The 22,722-nt window shown below is 45.2% G+C and overlaps 1 protein-coding gene across 1 annotated transcript in view; it reads right to left on the bottom strand.

Annotated features, from left to right (window-relative positions):
- The window catches only part of JHY (junctional cadherin complex regulator), a 135,030-nt gene that overhangs the window by 12,371 nt on the left and 99,937 nt on the right, over positions 1 to 22,722 (bottom strand). The window contains exon 6 of the mRNA XM_040431396.1: positions 21,946 to 22,020. Within this exon, the coding sequence (XP_040287330.1) occupies positions 21,946 to 22,020 (75 nt within the window). The remainder of the gene's footprint in view (positions 1 to 21,945; positions 22,021 to 22,722) is intronic.

Genomic DNA, 22,722 nt, shown 5'->3' with positions numbered 1-22,722 from the left:
TCCTCCTGCTCATCCCCAATGGAGAATGTTGTCTTCGGTCTTCTCCCCCACGGACAACACCAGGGATCCCTGAAAGTCTGCTCTTCTTGCTCTGCCTCCTCCCCCCAGCCACCATCCCCCTATAACTCCTCTTCATACTCCTGCTGTCTTGTCTCAGATGGAGTAGCCCTTCCTGGGAATTCATTCAGCATTGCGACATCATCATCTTCCAGCTCCTGCTCCTCGAAGGCTTGATCAATGACACGACGCAAAGCACGCTCCAGAAAGAAGGTGTAAGGTATGATGTCACTGATCCTGGCTGCGACTGACCAGTTTGGTGATCTCATCAAATAGCCGCAGAAGTATGCATGCGTCGCAGACGGTGAAAAGAAACCAAGCTCCCCAGAACCTTTCCTGCTGCAGAGTTCGTAGAGGAAGTCATTAACCGCACATTGCTGCTGGAGCAGCTTATCAAGCATATACATGGTGGAGTTCTAGCGCGTCGGGCTGTCACAAATCAGAAGTCTGACGGGCAGGTGGTGTCACCGCTTAACATCAACAAGGCGAGCCATGGCAGTGTAAGATTCTTTCAAATGGCCAGAGATTTTCCTGGCCTGCCGCAAGACGTCCTGGATCCTGGGGTATTTGGCAACGTATCACTGCACGACTAAGTTCAGGACATGTGCCATGCATGGCACGTGTGTCATTTTGCCCTGTTTCAGCGCGCTCAGCAGCTGTCAAATTGAGAGGGGTTAGCCACTGATCAGCCTGTGACCGCAGAGCGGAAAGCAGTGCAGGATCAGTGTAGCTCTTAGCTTCTAGGCACAACAGCCGCAGCACAGCATGGCAACGTCTCACCTGGGACATCGAATAGGTTCTGGGGAGCTTGGGGGGTGCAGCGGAAGAGGCTGTAGCAGTGGAAAAGGAGGAGTCAGCCGAGGAGGAGGAGACAGAGGATGGAGTAGGAGGAGGAGAAGAAGAGGCAGGCCTGCATGCAATCCGTGGCGGTAGCACCAAATCCACACAGATGCCACGGGTTACATGCTTGACGGCTGTCAGAAGGTTCACCCAGTGGGCAGTAAAAGTAATGCACCTTCCCTACCCGTGTTTGCTAGACCATGTGTCTGTGGTCAGATGTAACTTGGCACCAGTGGAGTGTCAGGGGAAGGAGGGGGGGTGCGGTCCGCCCCGGGTGCCGGCTCTCAGGGGGGTGCCAGAAGCAATAATCGCTTCCATCAATACAGATGGAAGCGCTCATTGCTGGAGCGCTGACGCCCACATACTGCGGCGGGGCACAGGAGCGCATAGTTCCCTGCCCCGCCGCCGATCACCGCCATAGGCTTCAGGCCTAGTAGGCCTGAGATCTATGCAGTAGTAAAATCCTGTGCGCAGGCGTGCGTGATGACGTCATCGCGCGCGCCTGTGCCGGGACGCAGCAGCACAGTGAAGTGCGCGCCTTCCTCTCCTTTGCAAGTGAAGGTGAGTATTTAGCTTTTAGGCTTTCTTTTCTTTTTCTTTTTTTTCAAATTTTATGTGCCAACTTTGGGGAACGACATGGGGGGGCATACAGGAGGACATGTGGGGGGGGGAATATTATGGTGGGATACTGTGTGGGGGCAAATAATTATGGGAGGGATTACTTACTATGTGGGGGCAAATAATTATGGGAGGGATTACTGTGTGGGGCAAATTACTATATGGGGGCAGTGTGGGGGAAATTACTGTGGGGGGTAGTGTGGGAGAAACTACTGCGTGGGTGAAAGTACTTTGTGGGGGCATTGTGGGGGAAATTACTGTGTGGGGACAGTGTGGGAGAAATTACTGTGGGGGGGCAGTGTAGGGGAAACTACTGTGTGGGGACAGTGTGGGAGAAATTACTGTGGGGGGGGGCAGTGTAGGGGAAACTACTGTGTGGGGACAGTGTGGGAGAAAATACTGTGTGGGGGGCAGTGTGGGGGAATCTACTGTCTGGGGGCAGTGTGGGGAAAACTACCGTGTGGGGCAAATTACTATATGGGGGCATTGTGAGGGAAATTACTGTGTGGGGCAAATTACTATATGGGGGCAGTGTGAGAGAAATTACTGTGTGGGGGGGCAGTGTGTGGGAAATTACTGTGTCGGGGGAATTACTGTGTGGGGCAAATTACTATATTGGGGCAGTGTGGGGAAAATTACTGTGGGGGGGCAGTGTTGGGGAAATTACTGTATGGAGGCAGTGTGGGGGGGGCAAATTACTATGGGGGATTACTATGGGGGCAGTGTGGGGGAAATTACTATATGGGGCAGTGTGGGGGAAATTACTATAAGGGGCAGCGTGGGGGGCTTTGTTATTGGGGAGGCACTGTAGGGGAAATTATATTATTTCTGGGAACACTATACAGGGATTATTACTTGGAGCACAATATAGGGTGTTATTATTACTAGGACACTCTAAGGGACATTATAACTGCTGTGGACACTATAGAGACATTTGGGGTAATTTATCAAACTGGTGTAAAGTAGAACTGGCTTAGTTGCCCATATCAGCCAATCAGATTCCACCTTTCATTTTTGACAGCTCTTTTGGAAATCCAATTTTACTTTACACCAGTTTGATAAATGACCCCAATTATGTCTACTGGGGTCACTATTTTGTCAGCAGTATAGTACCTGGGGCATTGGGGGGCACAACGGGCACAGTATTGGGGGTGGCAGTAGGATGACACTGTGGGGACACCAGGATGGGGAGTTTGATGGAAAAACTGCGAAATCTAACGTGTCTGTGTTACAAACTCTGTAGAGACGACATGTGGCTGAAAGAATTTGTCATGGTGGTTTAACGGAGGAGGAGAAGAGGAAAGAGAAGGTGTACATGACAGGAAATGTCCCTGGATGTAACAGGTATGTGGTCAAGTATCGGGGGGGATGGGTGTGCCAGAGAAAGGACCCTTTGCCGGGTGCCAAATATCCTAGGCACGCCACTTGCCGCTGAACGTGGCCATATAGCTCTGGGATGCCCTTCTGGGAGAAATATTTCCTTTCAGGGACTTTCCATTGCGGTGTGCCAATCGGCACAAATTTTCGAAAGACCTCCAAGTCCACTAGTTTATATGGCATTAGTTGGCGGGCTAGCAGTTCCGACAAGCCAGCGGTCAGCTGTTGGGCAAGATGGTTATCCGGCATCATCAACTTTTTACGCTCGAACATTTGAGCCACGGAAGCCTGCCTTCTGCCAGATGAACGTGACGATGGCACGGTGGAAGGTGGAGTGGAGGACAATTGGGAGGGGAGAGGAGGAGAAGGGGCAGGACATGGAGCGCCAGGAGTGTGGCTTTGTGGGTTCTGATGGCGTTTCTCCCACTGGGCTCGGTGATGGGAGGCCAGGTGCCTTCTTAAGGCAGTTGTCCCTAGGTGAGTGTTGAGCTTACCATGACTTATGCGTTGACAGCACAGGCTGAAGATGGCAACGCTATTGTCAGCAGCTGACATGTTAAAAAAAAGCCCACACTGCAGAGCCATGTGTCGGTGTCCTGGGAGCGCAAGATGTGATCGTACATGGTGGATGGCTCGCTCGATACATTTGCAGTCTGATTTTTGTCTCCTGGGCAACGCGAGTTCTGCCTGCTTCTCATCCTTATATGCTGCTCCGTCTCTCCCTCTGAATTGCTCTTCCTCTCTTGTGGGCACCCACAGGACGTACATCAACACGTCATCCTCGTCACCTTCACCACCACTGACATTAGAGATCTCGGAGTAGGCAGCAACAGCGGGGACCACCCTCCTTGGGCTGATCTGGGCACTGTCGTCAGACCGCTGGGTGGCGGCCGTTGCTACCGCCTCTTTCTCATCCGATGCCAAGAATGGCTGCGCATCGGTAAGGTCTCGGAATGGATGGTAAAATAATTCCTCTGACTCGAGTGGGGGGGGGCTATGGTGCTGGTGGTGTCTTTGGGGGTGCACACAGCAGAGAGTGAGGAGGGTGCTGATACAGAGGATGAGGAGGGTGCAGAAGCGGAAGGCTGAGTGAGCCACTCAACCAACTCTGATGCGTCCTTTGACGTAATCGCACGCAACTTCTCCAAATTCCCACTTAGGCTCCGGCCTGGTGCACCTGCTCAACCCCTATCACCCCTGTGGAACGGCCTGCCTCTTCCTCTGCCTGTAATTTTAAAAATGACCCTGTGCCAAAGTCCCTAGAGAAGAGCAGTATTTGTGGAAGAAGTTATATTGAAGGCCTCAATCAGTATTTGGTGGAAGCCGCAATATCAAACCCCTTAATCAGTATTTTGTGAAAGCAGGTATATCGCACCCCTCAATCAGTATTTTGTTGAAGCAGGTATATAGAACCCCTTAATCAATATTTGGTGGAAGCAGGTATATCGTACCCCTCAATCTGTATTATGTGGAAGCAGGTATATCAAACCCCTTAAACAGTATTTTGCGGAATCAGGTATATCGTAGGCCTCAATCAATATTTGGTGGAAGCAGGTATATCAATCCCCGTAATCAGTATTTTGTGGAAGCAGGTGTATCGCAGGTCTCAATCAATATTTGGTGGAAGCAGGTATATCAATCCTCTTAATCAGCACTTTGTGGAAGCAGATATATAGAACACCTTAATAAATATTTGGTGGAAGCAGGTATATCGCAACCCTTAATCTGTATTTTGTGGAAGCAGTTATAGCAAGCCCCTTATTCAGTATTTTGTGGAAGCAGGTATATCAAACCTCTTAATCAATATTTTGTGGAAGCAGGTATATTGCACCCCTCAATCAGTATTTTGTGGAAGCAAGTATATAGAACCCCTTAATCAATATTTGGTGGAAGCAGGTAAATCGCACCCCTCAATCTGTATTTTGTGGAAGCAGGTATATCAAACCCCTTAATCAGTATTTTGTGCAAGCAGGTATATCGCACCCCTTAATCAGTAGTTTGTGGAAACGGGTATATAGAACCCCTTAATCAATATTTTGAGGAAGCAGGTATATCGCACCCCTCAATCAGTATTTTGTGGAAGCAGGTATATAAAAACCCCTTCAGTGTTCTGCCTCTCCAATCTAAGCATTAAAAGTGTGATCTCTGTAACTTTTGCAACTCTCTGTAAATTTTAGTTGAATTGGCCGACAATGACTCGATCCAAACGACACCTTGTAGATCGTGAAGAAGTTTATTCCAAACTGTGCAGATCATACACCGATGAACAAATGGATAGGTCAAAAAATCATGGTGTGAGCAGCTTATAGGATACATGTTGCTGAGATGAAGAGTGAAGCCAGAATGCAAGGGAGAGAGGGGAGAAGACTATGCAGAAAGCACAGCAGGAGGGGAAGAGAATAAAAAGGCAAACTATGCATGTGTAACATGACACTCCCCGTCGAAATCTATGATTTCTAATAATAATAATAAACTTTAGTTCAAGTCCATGTATAATAGATGTTTCTTCTCCTGGAACATCTGCAAAACGAAAACGAACAACAAAAATTCAACAAGTAAAACATTACTACAATACTTGTAGATGTGCTCTTTAATCAGTATTTTGTGCAAGCAGGTATATCGCACCCCTTAATCAGTAGTTTGTGGAAACGGGTATATAGAACCCCTTAATCAATATTTTGAGGAAGCAGGTATATCGCACCCCTCAATCAGTATTTTGTGGAAGCAGGTATATAAAAACCCCTTCAGTGTTCTGCCTCTCCAATCTAAGCATTAAAAGTGTGATCTCTGTAACTTTTGCAACTCTCTGTAAATTTTTGTTGAATTGGCCGACAATGACTCGATCCAAACGACACCTTGTAGATCGTGAAGAAGTTTATTCCAAACTGTGCAGATCATACACCGATGAACAAATGGATAGGTCAAAAAATCATGGTGTGAGCAGCTTATAGGATACATGTTGCTGAGATGAAGAGTGAAGCCAGAATGCAAGGGAGAGAGGGGAGGAGACTATGCAGAAAGCACAGCAGGAGGGGAAGAGAATAAAAAGGCAAACTATGCATGTGTAACATGACACTCCCCGTCGAAATCTATGATTTCTAATAATAATAATAATAAACTTTAGTTCAAGTCCATGTATAATAGATGTTTCTTCTCCTGGAACATCTGCAAAACGAAAACGAACAACAAAAATTCAACAAGTAAAACATTACTACAATACTTGTAGATGTGCTCTTTAAAGTGTTGACAGAGTTATGAGGAAGATAGATCCGTGAGTCCATCTTCAGAAGGGAAGGCAGCAACATGCACCAGTCCTTCTTACCTCCCTTTAATCAAGTTGACTTGAAGGGCTGTCTTCAGAGGGGAAGGGAGCAACATGCACCAGTCCTTCTTACCTCTCTTTGCATCAGGTCGGTGGGAGGAGTTCATCTTTCTGTTTAGGCAGAAGCAGTACCAGCTCGTTTATGGGTCTGAAGTAGTGTCTTGCAGAGCCTTCTTTCATTACCTTAACTTCTGCTTTCCGCACCTTGCCGTCATTACTTGGAATAGTCTTTGTAATAAGACCCATAGGCCAATTGTTACGATGAGCATCCCTTTCTTTCAGGAGAACTATGTCCCCAGCTTGTAGGTCGGATTTGCTGACTTGTCATTTTCTACGATTTTGAAGGTTGCAAAGGTACTCCATCTTCCAACTGCTCCAAAACTCATTAGCAAGAAGTTGGACCCATTTCCATTGGTGTTTGTAAATATTTGAACAATCAAAGTCCTGACGAGGAATAGTGGCTATTCCGATCTTTTGAGTTAGAAGGGTGGCTGGAGTTAACAATACTGGAGACTCTGGGTCTGAGGAAACAGGAACAAGTGGTCTCGCATTGATTATGGCAGACACCTCAGTGAGGAAGGTGACCAAGACTTCATGTGTGAGCTGGGAAGATTTGTGGTCCAGCAGCATAGAGTCCAGGATTTTTCTCGAAATCCCAATCATGCGCTCCCAAGAGCCTCCCATATGTGAGGAATGTGGCGGGTTGAATTCCCATTTACACTTGTTGGCATTGAAGTAGTTCTCTATCTTCTCTGCTCCTGTAAAATTTGTCCCGCAGTCGGATCTAAGTAACTTTACAGGTCCGCGTATGGAAACAAATCTTCTGAAGGCGTTAAGGAAGTAAGAAGAGTCCATTGATTCTAAAACTTCGATATGCACTGCACGAATGGTCAAACAAGTGAATAGTGCGGCCCAACGCTTGTTGTTAACGACTCCGCCATGAGTCTTACATGTAACAACGGTCCAGGAGCCGAAAATGTCTATGCAGACATTGGTAAAGGGTGGTTCAGTACGTAATCTGTCTGTTGGAAGCTCTGCCATCTGTTGATTTAGATGTTTTCCTCTTAGTCTTTGGCAGTTGATGCATTTATGGAGTATGGAGGATATACATCTTTTCATCCCGACTATCCAGAAACCTGCAGACCTTACTGCTCCCTCTGTGAAGTGACGGCCTTGGTGTTGCACTTGATCATGGTAATGTCTGACTAGCAGAGCAGTAATGTCGTGACGTCTTGGAATGATGAGAGGATTTTGCTGTTCACTTACAACATTAGACCTTGCTATGCGGCCACCAACTCAAAGTAGTTTGTTCTGATCAATTATTAGATTCAACTGGTATATTGGGCTATCTTTAAATAGGTTGAGTCCCTTTGACATATTGTGAATCTCTTGCGAATATACTTCATGTTGGACACATTGGATGATAAGCCTTTCTGCTTGAGTAGCCTCTGCAATCGTGGGGGGTCCTGTACAGATGTGCCACTTAGGACACTCTTGCTTAGTGTCAATGCTGCTTGCAAAGTGATGAGCAATGTCAATAAGACGTGCAGTCGCTCGTACAGCAGAAGATCACTTGGAAAAACGTTCAAAACATTGAAATTTCAGTTTTACCTTTGCTTCCACGGAGGTATTAAGTGTAACTACAATGGCCTTAATTTACTTATCGGACTCCGGATGGATAAGTTCAAAGGTAGACTCTACAGGGTTTGAGAAGAATTCGTCATTCAAGAGTACTGGTGGAGATATCCATGATGTATCCAGAAAAGCAGCAGCAGGTACTGCACGGCTGCCTAGGTCGGCAGGGTTAAGATCAGTGAGTACATAGTGCCATTGCTCGGGAAAGGAGTATTTCTTAATGCATTCCACTCGATTGCTGACATACACATGGAACTGTCTTGTTTGATTGTGTATGTATCCGATATTGCTGTCTGTGTATAAGTCAAAGGAGTCAATGTTGAAGTCTGTTTCATGCTTTATAAGCTCAGCAATTTCAACAGCTAACATGGCTGCACAGAGTTCGAGCCTTGGAATAGTATGTGCAGGCTTTGGAGTTAGCTTGGCTTGCCCATGATGAATCCTACACCTATTTCACCGTTGGGGTGTACAACCCAGAGATAGGCTACCGCAGCTATGGCTTCCATGGATGCATCAGGGAAGACATGGATCTCTAGTCTGGTATCATTCTTCAGGGACGCAAGAGTGTAAGATCATGGTATCTTAAACTGTTCCAATGCCTGGAGGGACTGCTTCCAGTTTTCCTAACTTTGTTGTTTCTCTTTGGGTAAAGGGGTATCCCAGTCAGTGTTCTCTGAAGTAAGTTGTCTGAGTAATATCTTTCCCTGAAAAGTAAAGGGTGCTATAAATCCCAAGGGATCATAGATACTGTTTACTGCAGACAGTACTCCTCGTTTTGTAAATGGCTTGTCACAGACTGATGTTTGAAATGTGCACGTGTCTTGTTTAACATCCCACAGCAATCCATGGCTGCGTTGCATGAGGGAAAGGTCAGACCCTAGTTGGAATTCCCTAGCACTGACAGCATGATCATCAAAAGGAAATGCTCTCATTACCTCATTGCTGTTGTAGATAATTTTGTGTAGTCTAAGGTTGGCAGTAGCGAGCATGTACTGAGTTCTGGTGAGAAGGTCGATGCCTTCTTCTTCCGTAGGTAGAGACTTGAGACCGTCATCTACATAGAAGTTCTTTTCAGCAAACTGACGTGCATCAGACCCAAACTCTTGTTCTCCTTCTTGGGCCGTTTTTCTCAGTCTGTAAATGGCAACTGTGAGGGAAGGGCTATTACTGAAAACGTGTACTTTCATACGATAGTCTATAACCTAGTCGTTGACATAATTATTGTGGTACAATGGGAACCAGAGGAAGTTTTTTGTTGTCTTCACAGATGATGAAACAATGAAACATTTGTTGGATGTCGGCCATAATGGCAATTGGCCCTTGTCTAAAGCGGAATAAGACTCCTAGGAGATTGCTGTTCAGGTTAGGCCCAGTGAGAAGATGGTCATTGAGAGAAACGCCTTCATGACGAGCACAGCATTCTTCTCCTTGTGTAAGAGGGGCTGCAGGCTCAGCATGATCTCTCTCAAACACCTTCTGCATAAAATCGACAAAATGTTTATTCATCTCCGGTTTCCGATTCAGGTTGCACTCTACAGAGATGAACCGTAAATCTGCATGTTGTCTATTATTTGGAATTCTCTTCCTTGGGGTGCGAAGTGGTAGCGGTGCCACCCAGCTGTTGGAATCATCTTGGTAGAACTCTTTACTCATGGTTCTCAAAAATTCTTTGTTTCCACCGTGGCTGCTAACTTGTTGTCTCTTGTGGTTACCTCAAACACTGTGTTACCAATGTTGTCATCCCAGAAGATAAATGCTTTCCTATCATCTAGTATGATGCGTACCTTTGTCACACAGCTTTTCTTTCACACTGTGATGTTATCGTCATGGAAAACAAGTAGTGCGTCCATTTGGCAGAACGTGTGTTTTAAAGGAAGAAACTGAGAAAGGTTTCCTGGCGTTGCTAAGGCAGACATTGCCTATGATGACCTAGCCTAGATACAGACGCAGGGCGTAAGGTGCATGATGTGGGCCATTGATTTGATGGCAAACCTTGTGCACCCTTAAAATGTCTCTCCCTAGTAACAGCAGGATATCAGCATTTTCATCAAAGGCTGGTATGTGGTTAGCTATGTCCTTCAAGTGAGAATGGTGCAAGGCAGCTTCAGTAGTTGGGATCTGATTGCACTCGATGATAGTAGGCAAGGGTATTTCCATGTTGCTATTGAGAGGAGCAACTACGAGGCCTCTGGCTCTTCTACCAAAGACTTCTCTACCCAAGACTTCTGTAATGCCTGCACAAGTACCTAGGGTATAAGGTAGAGCATCTCCTGCTAAGCCTAACTGATCAAATAACCTTGTACTTGCAAGAGATCGGTTACTCTGATCGTCAAGAATGGTATAGAGTCTCATGGCCCTTTCTGGCTGGCCCTTTGTGTATACACAAACCAAGCATATCTTTGAACAGGATTTCTCACAAAGTCCTTCCCCACAGACTTCAGTGCATGTAGAGAATACTGGGGTGGACGCGATTTCCCTTATGAAGTCACAGAAGTAGGAAAAAGGAGGAAAGGCAACTCCGTATGTTTTCTTAAGTTGATCCCTGACTAACCCATTTTTCTTGAATGCCATATGGTAGCTTAACCACCTCAGCCCCCAGTGCTTAAACACCCTGAAAGACCAGGCCACTTTTTACACTTCTGACCTACACTACTTTCACCGTTTATTGCTCGGTCATGCAACTTACCACCCAAATGAATTTTACCTCCTTTTCTTCTCACTAATAGAGCTTTCATTTGGTGGTATTTCATTGCTGCTGACATTTTTACTTTTTTTGTTATTAATCGAAATTTAACGATTTTTTTGCAAAAAAATGACATTTTTCACTTTCAGTTGTAAAATTTTGCAAAAAAAACGACATCCATATAGAAATTTTGCTCTAAATTTATAGTTCTACATGTCTTTGATAAAAAAAAAATGTTTGGGTAAAAAAAAAATGGTTTGGGTAAAAGTTATAGCGTTTACAAACTATGGTACAAAAATGTGAATTTCCGCTTTTTGAAGCAGCTCTGACTTTCTGAGCACCTGTCATGTTTCCTGAGGTTCTACAATGCCCAGACAGTACAAACACCCCACAAATGACCCCATTTCTGAAAGTACACACCCTAAGGTATTCGCTGATGGGCATAGTGAGTTCATAGAACTTTTTATTTTTTGTCACAAGTTAGCGGAAAATGATGATTTTTTTTTTTTTTTTTTTTTCCTTACAAAGTCTCATATTCCACTAACTTGTGACAAAAAATAAAAACTTCTATGAACTCACTATGCCCATCAGCGAATACCTTGGGGTCTCTTCTTTCCAAAATGGGGTCACTTGTGGGGTAGTTATACTGCCCTGGCATTCTAGGGGCCCAAATGTGTGGTAAGGAGTTTGAAATCAAATTCTGTAAAAAATGACCTGTGAAATCCGAAAGGTGCTCTTTGGAATATGGGCCCCTTTGCCCACCTAGGCTGCAAAAAAGTGTCACACATCTGGTATCTCCGTACTCAGGAGAAGGTGGGGAATGTGTTTTGGGGTGTCATTTTATATATACCCATGCTGGGTGAGAGAAATATCTTGGCAAAAGACAACTTTTCCCATTTTTTTATACAAAGTTGTCATTTGACCAAGATATTTATCTCACCCAGCATGGGTATATGTAAAAAGACACCCCAAAACACATTCCTCAACTTCTCCTGAGTACGGGGATACCAGATGTGTGACACTTTTTTGCAGCCTAGGTGGGCAAAGGGGCCCATATTCCAAAGAGCACCTTTCGGATTTCACTCCTCATTTTTTCCTGAATTTGATTTCAAACTCCTTACCACACATTTGGGCCCCTAGAATACCAGGGCAGTATAACTACCCCACAAGTGACCCCATTTTGGAAAGAAGACACCCCAAGGTATTCCGTGAGGGGCATGGCGAGTTCCTAGAATTTTTTATTTTTTGTCACAAGTTAGTGGAAAATGATGATTTTTTTTTTTTTTTTTTTTTTTTCATACAAAGTCTCATATTCCACAAACTTGTGACAAAAAATAAAAACTTCCATGAACTCACTATGCCCATCAGCGAATACCTTGGGGTCTCTTCTTTCCAAAATGGGGTCACTTGTGGGGTAGTTATACTGCCCTGGCATTCTAGGGGCCCAAATGTGTGGTAAGTAGGTAAATGACCTGTGAAATCCGAAAGGTGCTCTTTGGAATGTGGGCCCCTTTGCCCACCTAGGCTGCAAAAAAGTGTCACACATCTGGTATCTCTGTATTCAGGAGAAGTTGAGGAATGTGTTTTGGGGTGTCTTTTTACATATACCCATGCTGGGTGAGATAAATATCTTGGTCAAATGCCAACTTTGTATAAAAAAATGGGAAAAGTTGTCTTTTGCCAAGATATTTCTCTCACCCAGCATGGGTATATGTAAAATGACACCCCAAAACACATTCCCCAACTTCTCCCGATTACGGAGATACCAGATGTGTGACACTTTTTTGCAGCCTAGGTGGGCAAAGGGGCCCATATTCAAAAGAGCACCTTTCGGATTTCACAGGTCATTTTTTACAGAATTTGATTTCAAACTCCTTACCACACATTTGGGCCCCTAGAATGCCAGGGCAGTATAACTACCCCACAAGTGACCCCATTTTGGAAAGAAGAGACCCCAAGGTATTCGCTGATGGGCATAGTGAGTTCATGGAAGTTTTTATTTTTTGTCACAAGTTTGTGGAATATGAGACTTTGTATGAAAAAAAAAAAAAAAAAAAAAAATCATCATTTTCCACTAACTTGTGACAAAAAATAAAAAATTCTAGGAACTCGCCATGCCCCTCACGGAATACCTTGGGGTGTCTTCTTTCCAAAATGGGGTCACTTGTGGGGTAGTTATACTGCCCTGGCATTTTCCAGGGGCCCTAATGTGTGGTAAGTAGGTAAATGACCTGTGAAATCCTAAAGGTGCTCTTTGGAATATGGGCCCCTTTGCCCACCTAGGCTGCAAAAAAGTGTCACACATGTGGTATCGCCGTATTCAGGAGAAGTTGGGGAATGTGTTTTGGGGTGTCTTTTTACATATACCCATGCTGGGTGAGAGAAATATCTTGGCAAAAGACAACTTTTCCCATTTTTTTATACAAAGTTGGCATTTGACCAAGATATTTCTCTCACCCAGCATGGGTATATGTAAAATGACACCCCAAAACACATTCCCCAACTTCTCCTGAGTACGGCGATACCAGATGTGTGACACTTTTTTGCAGCCTAGATGCGCAAAGGTGCCCAAATTCCTTTTAGGAGGGCATTTTTAGACATTTGGATACCAGACTTCTTCTCACGCTTTGGGGCCCCTAGAATGCCAGGGCAGTATAAATACCCCACATGTGACCCCATTTTGGAAAGAAGACACCCCAAGGTATTCAATGAGGGGCATGGCGAGTTCATAGAAAATTTTTTTTTTTGGCACAAGTTAGCGGAAATTGATATTTTTAATTTTTTTCTCACAAAGTCTCCCGTTCCGCTAACTTGGGACAAAAATTTCAATCTTTTATGGACTCAATATGCCCCTCACGGAATACCTGGGGGTGTCTTCTTTCCGAAATGGGGTCACATGTGGGGTATTTATACTGCCCTGGCATTCTAGGGGCCCTAAAGCGTGAGAAGAAGTCTGGAATATAAATGTCTAAAAAATTTTACGCATTTGGATTCCGTGAGGGGTATGGTGAGTTCATGTGAGATTTTATTTTTTGACACAAGTTAGTGGAATATGAGACTTTGTAAGAAAAAAAAAAAAAAATTCTGCTAACTTGGGCCAAAAAAATATCTGAATGGAGCCTTACAGAGGGGTGCTAAATGACAGGGGGGTGATAAATGACAGGGGGGTGATCAATGACAGGGGGGTGATCAATGACAGGGGGGTGATCAATGACAGGGGGGTGATCAGGGAGTCTATATGGGGTGATAACCACAGTCATTGATCACGCCCGTGTAAGGCTTCATTCAGACGTCCGGATGCGTTTTGCGGATCCGATCCATCTATCAGTGCATCCGTAAAAATCATGCGGACATCTGAATGGAGCTTTACAGGGGGGTAATCAATGACAGGGGGGTGATCAATGACAGGGGGGTGATCAGGGAGTCTATATGGGGTGATCACCACAGTCATTGATCATGCCCCTGTAAGGCTTCATTCAGACGTCCGGATGCGTTTTGCGGATCGGATCCATCTATCAGTGCATCCGTAAAAATCATGCGGACATCTGAATGGAGCTTTACAGGGGGGTAATCAATGACAGGGGGGTGATCACCACAGTCATTGATCATGCCCCTGTAAGGCTTCATTCAGACGACCGGATGCGTTTTGCGGATCCGATCCATGTATCAGTGCATCCGTAAAAATCATGCGGACATCTGAATGGAGCTTTACAGGGGGGTGATCAGGGAGTCTATATGGGGTGATCACCACAGTCATTGATCATGCCCCTGTAAGGCTTCATTCAGACGTCCGGATGCGTTTTGCGGATCCGATCCATCTATCAGTGCATCCGTAAAAATCATGCGGACATCTGAATGGAGCTTTACAGGGGGGTAATCAATGACAGGGGGGTAATCAATGACAGGGGGGTGATCAGGGAGTCTATATGGGGTGATCACCACAGTCATTGATCATGCCCCTGTAAGGCTTCATTCAGACGTCCGGATGCGTTTTGCGGATCCGATCCATCTATCAGTGCATCCGTAAAAATCATGCGGACATCTGAATGGAGCTTTACAGGGGGGTAATCAATGACAGGGGGGTGATCACCACAGTCATTGATCATGCCCCTGTAAGGCTTCATTCAGACGACCGGATGCGTTTTGCGGATCCGATCCATGTATCAGTGCATCCGTAAAAATCATGCGGACATCTGAATGGAGCTTTACAGGGGGGTAATCAATGACAGGGGGGTAATCAATGACAGGGGGGTAATCAATGACAGGGGGGTGATCAGGGAGTCTATATGGGGTGATCACCACAGTCATTGATCATGCCCCTGTAAGGCTTCATTCAGACGTCCGGATGCGTTTTGCGGATCCGATCCATCTATCAGTGGATCCGTAAAAATCATGCGGACGTCTGAATGGAGCTTTACAGGGGGTTGATCAATGACAGGGGGGTAATCAATGACAGGGGGGTGATCAGGGAGTCTATATGGGGTGATCAGGGGTGATTAGGGGTGATCAGGGGCTAATAAGGGGTTAATAAGTGATGGGGGGGGGGTGTAGTGTAGTGTAGTGGTGCTTGGTGCTACTTTACTGAGCTACCTGTGTCCTCTGGTGGTCGATCCAAACAAAGGGGACCACCAGAGGACCAGGTAGCAGGTATATTAGACGCTGTTATCAAAACAGCGTCTAATATACCTGTTAGGGGTTAAAAAAAACACATCTCCAGCCTGCCAGCGAACGATCGCCGCTGGCAGGCTGGAGATCAACTCTCTTACCTTCCGTTCCTGTGAGCGCGCGCGCCTGTGTGCGCGCGTTCACAGGAAATCTCGCGTCTCGCGAGATGACGCGTATATGCGTGACTGTGCGCAGCGCTGCCACCTCCGGAACGCGATCCTGCGTTAGGCGGTCCGGAGGTGGTTAAGGACAATAAGGTTGATGCCGTGAGGAGTGTCGAGGTAACTAAGTCCAGGTAGGAGGGAGTCAGCCTTAGCTAGTTGAAGCTCTAGTAGAAGATCACTGAGTTATTGAAGCGTTAGATTGTCTTTAACTGTAATCCTTGGGAAGCCTTGCAACCTTTTTAATAAGGCATCTTCGATGGCCTCAGAGCTGCTAAAGCTACGTTCAAGTCTGTCCCAAGCAGCATAGAAACCTGTAGCAGGATTGGAAGTGTAAACTGTTTTGAGTCTCTTGATATGTTCGGCAGACTGGGGACCTAGCCACCTGATGAGTAGATCCAGTTCTTCTGCAGCAGTGATGTCTAGCTCGCTGATTGTGGCTTTAAAGGTGAATATCCAGCCTCTATAATTTTCAGGTTTGTCATCAAACGTGGTGAGGCCCGTCCTAGTGAATTCTCTGGGAAGCATGTATTTAGCAAACTGTGACATGTCTGTGTTTTCAGACTTTGGGTATACAGTTGCAGGTGGGACAGAGTTAGTTGCAGTGGCTGGTACACTGATGTTGAGTGACTTGGGCACATAGGATGGTGCTAAGGCGTTCAACACTGGATCTGGCATACAGTCCAAGGGTGTGTTGGTTTGTAGCTATATAGTAGTGGGTTTGTTAGGAGGTAGCTGGTTAGTGCCATAGTTAGGTAGAAAGTCCTTTCTATCTGTACCAGTTTCCGCCACTTAAGAAAGTGCAGTAGGTGCAGAGAAAACACCTTGGTTGAGTGCTTTGGCTGCTATGACAGAGTGAAGGAGTTCTGAACAGGTCCTTGATGAATCTGATGTACAAGATGTAACAGAGTGACTGCTACTAATACCTCTTTCATTATCACTTGCGGCCTGCTCTAAAACTCCTAGTCTTGTCACGTCTTTGGCATGCTCAGATTTGGATTTTTGAAGCTTCTGCATCAGCGCTGAGTTGTTGGCTCAGAGTAGAAGATGTTGATCATAAGGATTTGGAGATCCTGTGGAGCACCTAGACGTTGTAGAGAGATGGGATCTGGACCTGTTCAGAGATGTGCGATTTTTACTTCTGCTTTTGTCTTTGTTTGTATTACTAAATCGTCTCTTGCAAGATTGAGCTCATTCAATTCCTTTAATTCTTATAAGGAATCTTCTGTGTTGTACCGCTTTAAGAGATCAGCAGACAGTCTTTCATACTGTAGTTCTCATAAGTAGCATTCAATTGCTTAACAGCGCCTTCTAGCTGCAATACCTCATGAGTTGGTTGAGACAGAGCTGACATGCATTCAACAGTATTAGACCATAAGTGACTGATGTTACACAGCAGTTCCTCTTTCTCAACCTCATAGTTCTGTTGAACTTTCCAAGTTGGTTTTACTAAACGTTTTTGTTTTATGTGGCTTATAGGATCTAACTCCTCATCTGAAGGAAGTTCAGGTTCTTGCTGTGTATTAGGTTCTTCAGATTGTACATTGCCTTGCTGATGCATTGTGATGATAAGCAGAGGGTTAAATTGCAAGGTATGTGTTTGCATAGAAATGTATCAATGTTCTGGCTAGAGGATTGGGTTTTCTAGGCAACCAGTGGGGAGAGGAGCAAGAGGGAATAGCATAGTAATGGCTGCTGCAAAGCTACTTTCGATTGCATACAGAGCTTAGATTTACTTGCAGGTAGAAATGCATGTGGCAATACAGACAGTGTACAAGCTGATTATATAACAGTTGCATAAACAGTCTTTGCAATCAATCTGTGCTGAAAACTGATGCTGAGATTTGCTTGCTGGCTGGAGTATGCAGTTTTGCACTATGCGCTTGCTGCTTTATTCCAGTGTCCATATACATCTCATAGTCACTATACATGCATAGCTAGCAAGGATCCTTTGAAAGATATTTGGCTGATCTTCTAAGATCCTTTCACAGTTTTTTTGACTGTTCTGCCTCTCCAATCTAAGCATTGAAAGTGTGATCTCTGTAACTTACAGTTGTGATGAGATAGCGGTAACCATGAATCTTAGTGGAATTGGCTGACAGTGACTCGATCCAAACGACACCTTGTAGATCGTGAAGAAGTTTATTCCAAAAGTGTGCAGATCATACACCGATGAACAAATGGATAGGTCAAAAAATGATGGTGTGAGCAGCTAACAGGATACATGTGGTTGAGATGAAGAGTGAAGCCAGAATGCAAGGGAGAGAGGGGAGGAGACTTTACAGAGCTCAGCAGGAGGGAAAGAGAGAAGGGACACACAGAATAAAAAGTATGCATGTGTAACATGACAATCAGTATTTCGTGGAAGCAGGTATATAGAACCCCTTAATCAATATTCGGTGTAAGCGGGTATATCGCACCCCTCAATCAGCATTTTGTGGAAGCAGGTATATCAAACCCCTTAATAAATATTTTGTGGAAGCAGGTATATTGCACCCCTTATTCAGATTTTTGGGGGGGAAAAAGGTATATCACACCTGTTGCAAATAGTTGTTCCAATAGCGCTTGTCCCAGCAGAACCGCACACAACTGCTGCACAATACAAATGCACTATATACTTTCTATTTTAGAAAGTATATTATGGGAATATCACACCCCTCAATCAGTTTTTCTGGGGGCAACAGGTATATCACACCAGTTGCAATTAGTTATTCCAATAGCGTTTGTCCCTCTATATAGCTGCGGTATCGCAGCAGAACCGCACACAACTGCTGCACAATACAAATGCACTAAAATATACTTTCTATGTTAGAAAGTATATTATAAGTATATCACACCCCTCAGTATATCACACCAATTAATAGCACACCTATACCAGTCCTTAAAAGAACTTTTGTGGTCCTATTAGCTAGCGTTTGGTGTCCCTAACAGTCTGTCCCTGCTCCACAAAGCAACCTTTCCTTAGGCTACTTTCACACTTGCGTTCGGAGTGGATCCGTCTGGTGTCTGTACAGACGGATCCGCTCCTATAATGCAAACGCTTGCATCCGTTCAGAATGGATCCGTCTGCATAACAGTTTTTTTCAGATCTGATTTTTCACTTCGTGAAAACGAAAACTCAGATCCGACAGTATATTCTAACACAGAGGCGTTCCCATGGTGATGGGGACGCTTCAAGTTAGAATATACTAAAAGAACTGTGTACATGACTGCCCCCTGCTGCCCCCCCCCCCTCCCTCCCAACCCTGTATTTAACTCATTGGAGGCCAGTGCGGCCCCCCCTTCCTCCCTCCCCTGTATTTAACTCATTGGTGGCCAGTGCGGCCGGCCCCCTCTCCCTCCCTCCCCTGTATTTAACTCATTGGTGGCCAGTGCGGCCAGCCCCCCCTCCCTCCCTTGTATTTAACTCATTGGTGGCCAGTGCGGCCGGCCCCCGCTCCCTGGGACTCCGATTGGTAACCATGGCAACCAGGACGCTACTGCAGTCCTGGCTGCCACGGTTACTTAGCAATTTTAGAAGCATTATACTTACCTGTGATGTCTGTGACCGGCCGGGCGCTCCTCCTACTGGTAAGTGAAAGGTCTGTGCTATAAGCAATGCGCAGCACAGACCTTTCACTTACCAGTAGGAGGAGCGCCCGGCCGGTCACAGACATCGCAGGTAAGTATAATGCTTCTAAAATTGCTAAGTAACCATGGCATCCAGGAATGCAGTAGCATCCTGGTTGCCATGGTTACCGATCGGAGTCCCAGCGATTAAACTAGGACTCCGATCGGAACTCTCCACTGCCACCAATGATGGGGGGTCGGTCATTTTAATTAGGGGGGGAGGGAGGGGGGCCGGCCGCACTGGCCACCAATGAGTTAAATACAAGGGAGGGGGGCCGGCCGCACTGGACACCAATAAGTTAAATATAGGGGAGGGAGAGAGGGGGGGCCGGCCGCACTGGCCACCAATGAGTTAAATATAGGGCTGGGAGGGAGGGGGGGCCGCACTGGCCACCAATGAGTTAAATACAGGGGAGGGGGGAGGGGGGTCTGCCCCTGCTGCCTGGCAACACCTCCCAGGCAGCAGGGGGCAGTCATGTACACAGTTCTTTTAGTATATTCTAACTTGAAGCGTCCCCATCACCATGGGAACGCCTCTGTGTTAGAATATACTGTCGGATCCGATGGTATATTCTAACATAGAGGCGTTCCCATGGTGATGGGGACGCTTCAAGTTAAAATCTACCATCGGATTGGAGAAAACTCCGATCTGATGGTATATTAGTAGGGACTCCTGACTTTACATAGAAAGTCAATGGGGGACGAATCCGTTTGCAATTGCACCATATTGTGTCAACGTCAAACGTATCCGTCCCCATTGACTTGCATTGCAAGTCTGGACGGATCCGTTTGGCTCCGCACGGCCAGGCGGACACCAAAACGCTGCAAGCTGCGCGGAACGGAGGCCAAACGGTGCCAAACTGATGCATTCTGAGCGGATCCGCATCCACTCAGAATGCATTGGGGCTGTACGGATCCATTCGGGGCCGCTTGTGAGAGCCTTCAAGCGGAACTCACAAGCGGAACCCCGAACGCAAGTGTAAAAGTAGCCTTACACTGGCAAAACACAAAATGTAAAATGGCTGCCAGATCGGGTTCTGTTATAGGGTGGGGGGGTGTCCATGTGCTGAAACATCTCAATTGGCTGTCCTTTCCCACCTGATGGATGTGTCATAGGTCAAAGTTCGGCGCAATCCAAAAGAATATGGCGCATGCGAACATCGCCATATGTTTGCATGTTCAGCGAATAGCAAACGCGCAAAGTTCGATGCAAAACGACTACCGGGCGAACCGCAAGGCCATCTCTAGTGGAGATTAGTATATAGCAGTGGAGAGTAGTATGTGGATGTAGAGGGTAGTAGTATGTAGTGGCAGAGTTTAGTATATAGTGGTGGAGGGTAGAATATAGTGGTAGAGTTTAGTATATAGCAGTGGAGGGTAGAATATAATGGTGGTGGGTAGTATACAGTGATGGAGGGTAGTATACAGTGGTGAAGCATAGTATATAGTGGTGGAGGGTGGTATATAGTGGTAGAGGGTACTATATAGTGGTGGAGGTTAGTATATAATGGTGGAGGTTAGTATATAATGGTGGAGGTTAGTATATAGTGGTAGGGTTTAGTATATAGCGGTGGAGGGTAGAATATAATGGTGGTGGATAGTATACAGTGCTAGAGGATAGTATATAATGGTGGAAGGTAGTATATAGTGGTAGATAACAGTATATAATGGTGGAGGGTAGTATATAGTGCTGGAGGTTAGTATATAGTGTTAGAGTTCAGTATATAGCGGTGGAGAGTAGAATATAATGGTGGTGGGTAGTATAGAGTGGTGGAGGATAGTATATAATGGTGGAGGGTGTTATATAGTGGATGGTAGAATATAGTGCTAGAGATTAGTTGATAGTGGTGGGGGTAGTATATAGTGGTAGAATTTAGTATATAGCGGTGGAGGGTAGAATATAATGGTGGTGGGTAGTATACAGTGGTGGAGGATAGTATATAATGGTGGAGGGTGGTATATAGTGGTAGAGGGCAGTATATAATGGTGGAGGGTAGTATATAGTAGTGGAAAGCAGTATATAGTGGCGGAGGGCAGTATATAATGGTGGAGGGTATTATATAGTGGACGGTAGAATATAGTGGTAGAGATTAGTAGATAGTGGTGGGGGTAGTATATAGTGATAGAATTTAGTATATAGTGGTGGAGGGTAGAATATAATGGTGGTGGGTAGTATACAGTAGTGGAGGATAATATATAATGGTGGAGGGTATTATATAGTGGACGGTAGAATAAAGTGGTAGAGATTAGTAGATAGTGGGGGGGGGTAGTATATAGTGGTAGAGTTTAGCATATAGCGGCTTAGGGTAGAATATAATGGTGGTGGAGGATAGTATATAATGGTGGAGGGTGGTATATAGTGGTAGAGGGCAGTATATAATGGTGGAGGGTAGTATATAGTAGTGGAGAGCGGTATATAGTGGTGGAGGGCAGTATATAATGGTGGAGGGTATTATATAGTGGACGGTAGAATATAGTGGTAGAGATTAGTAGATAGTGGTAGAGTTTAGTATATAGTGGTGGAAGGCAGTATATAATGGTGAAGGGCAGTATATAATGGTGGAGGGCAGTAGATAGTGGTGGGGGCAGTATATAGTGGTGGAGGGCAGTATATAGTGGTAGAGAGTAGTATACAGTGGTGGAGAGTAGTATACAGTGGTGAAGGGTAGAATATAATGGTAGAGTTTGGTATATAGTAGTGGAACGTAGCATATAGTGGTAGAGTTTAGTATATAGCGGTGGAGGATAGAATATAATGGTGGGTAGTATACAGTGGTAGAGGATAGAATATAATGGTGGTGGGTAGTATACAGTAGTGGAGCATAGTATATAGTGGTGGGGGCAGTATATAACGTTGGAGGGTAGTATATAGTAGTGGAGAGCAGTATATAATGGGGGAGGGTATTATATAGAGTTTAGTATATTTTGGTGGAGGAAAGTATATAGTAAGACCTGGTTGTCACATATTCTTTGCTCACCTTTTCTTCGCTGATGGTTTGCACTGGTCCAAGGCCTCCTAACTTCACCTCTTGATTGACAAACGTTTTTAACTTCTAAAATAAATCGAAGAAATCATTAATCACTCTAGTAACATAGTTTATAAGGCTGAAAAAGACATTTGCCCATCCAGTTCAGGGGGAAAAAATTCCTTCCCGACTCCAATCAGAATAACTCCCTGGATTAGCGACCTCTCTCTAGTAGCTATGTCCTGTAATATTATTACACTCCAGAAATACATCCAGGCCCCTCTTGAACTCTTTTAGTAAATTCACCATCACCACCTCCTCAGGCAGAAAGTTCCATAGTCTCACTGCTCTTACCGTAAAGAATCCTCTTCTATGTTTGTGTACAAACCTTCTTTCCTCCAGACGCAGAGGATGTCCCCTCGTCACAGTCACAGTCCTGGGGATAAATAGCTGATGGGATAGATCTCTGTACTGACCCCTGATATATTTATACATATTAATTAGATCTCCCCTCAGTCGTCTTTTTTCTAAAGTGAATAACCCTAATTTTGATAATCTTTCTGGGTCCTGTAGTCCCCCCATTCCAGTTATTACTTTAGTTTCCCTCCTCTGGACCCTCTCCAGCTCTGCTATGTCTGCCTTGTTCACAGGAGCCCAGAACTGTACACAGTACTCCATGTGTGGTCTGACTAGTGATTTGTAAGTGTAAAATACAGTATATAAAATACTGTGCAACACAGTATGTAATGCCCTTTTCTAGCAATAGGTGGTGCTGTATCATTCATCAAG

This window comes from Bufo bufo, chromosome 1, assembly GCF_905171765.1.
Source record: "Bufo bufo chromosome 1, aBufBuf1.1, whole genome shotgun sequence".
Lineage (NCBI taxonomy): Eukaryota > Metazoa > Chordata > Amphibia > Anura > Bufonidae > Bufo > Bufo bufo.
This window is presented reverse-complemented; position numbering and strand designations above follow the sequence as displayed.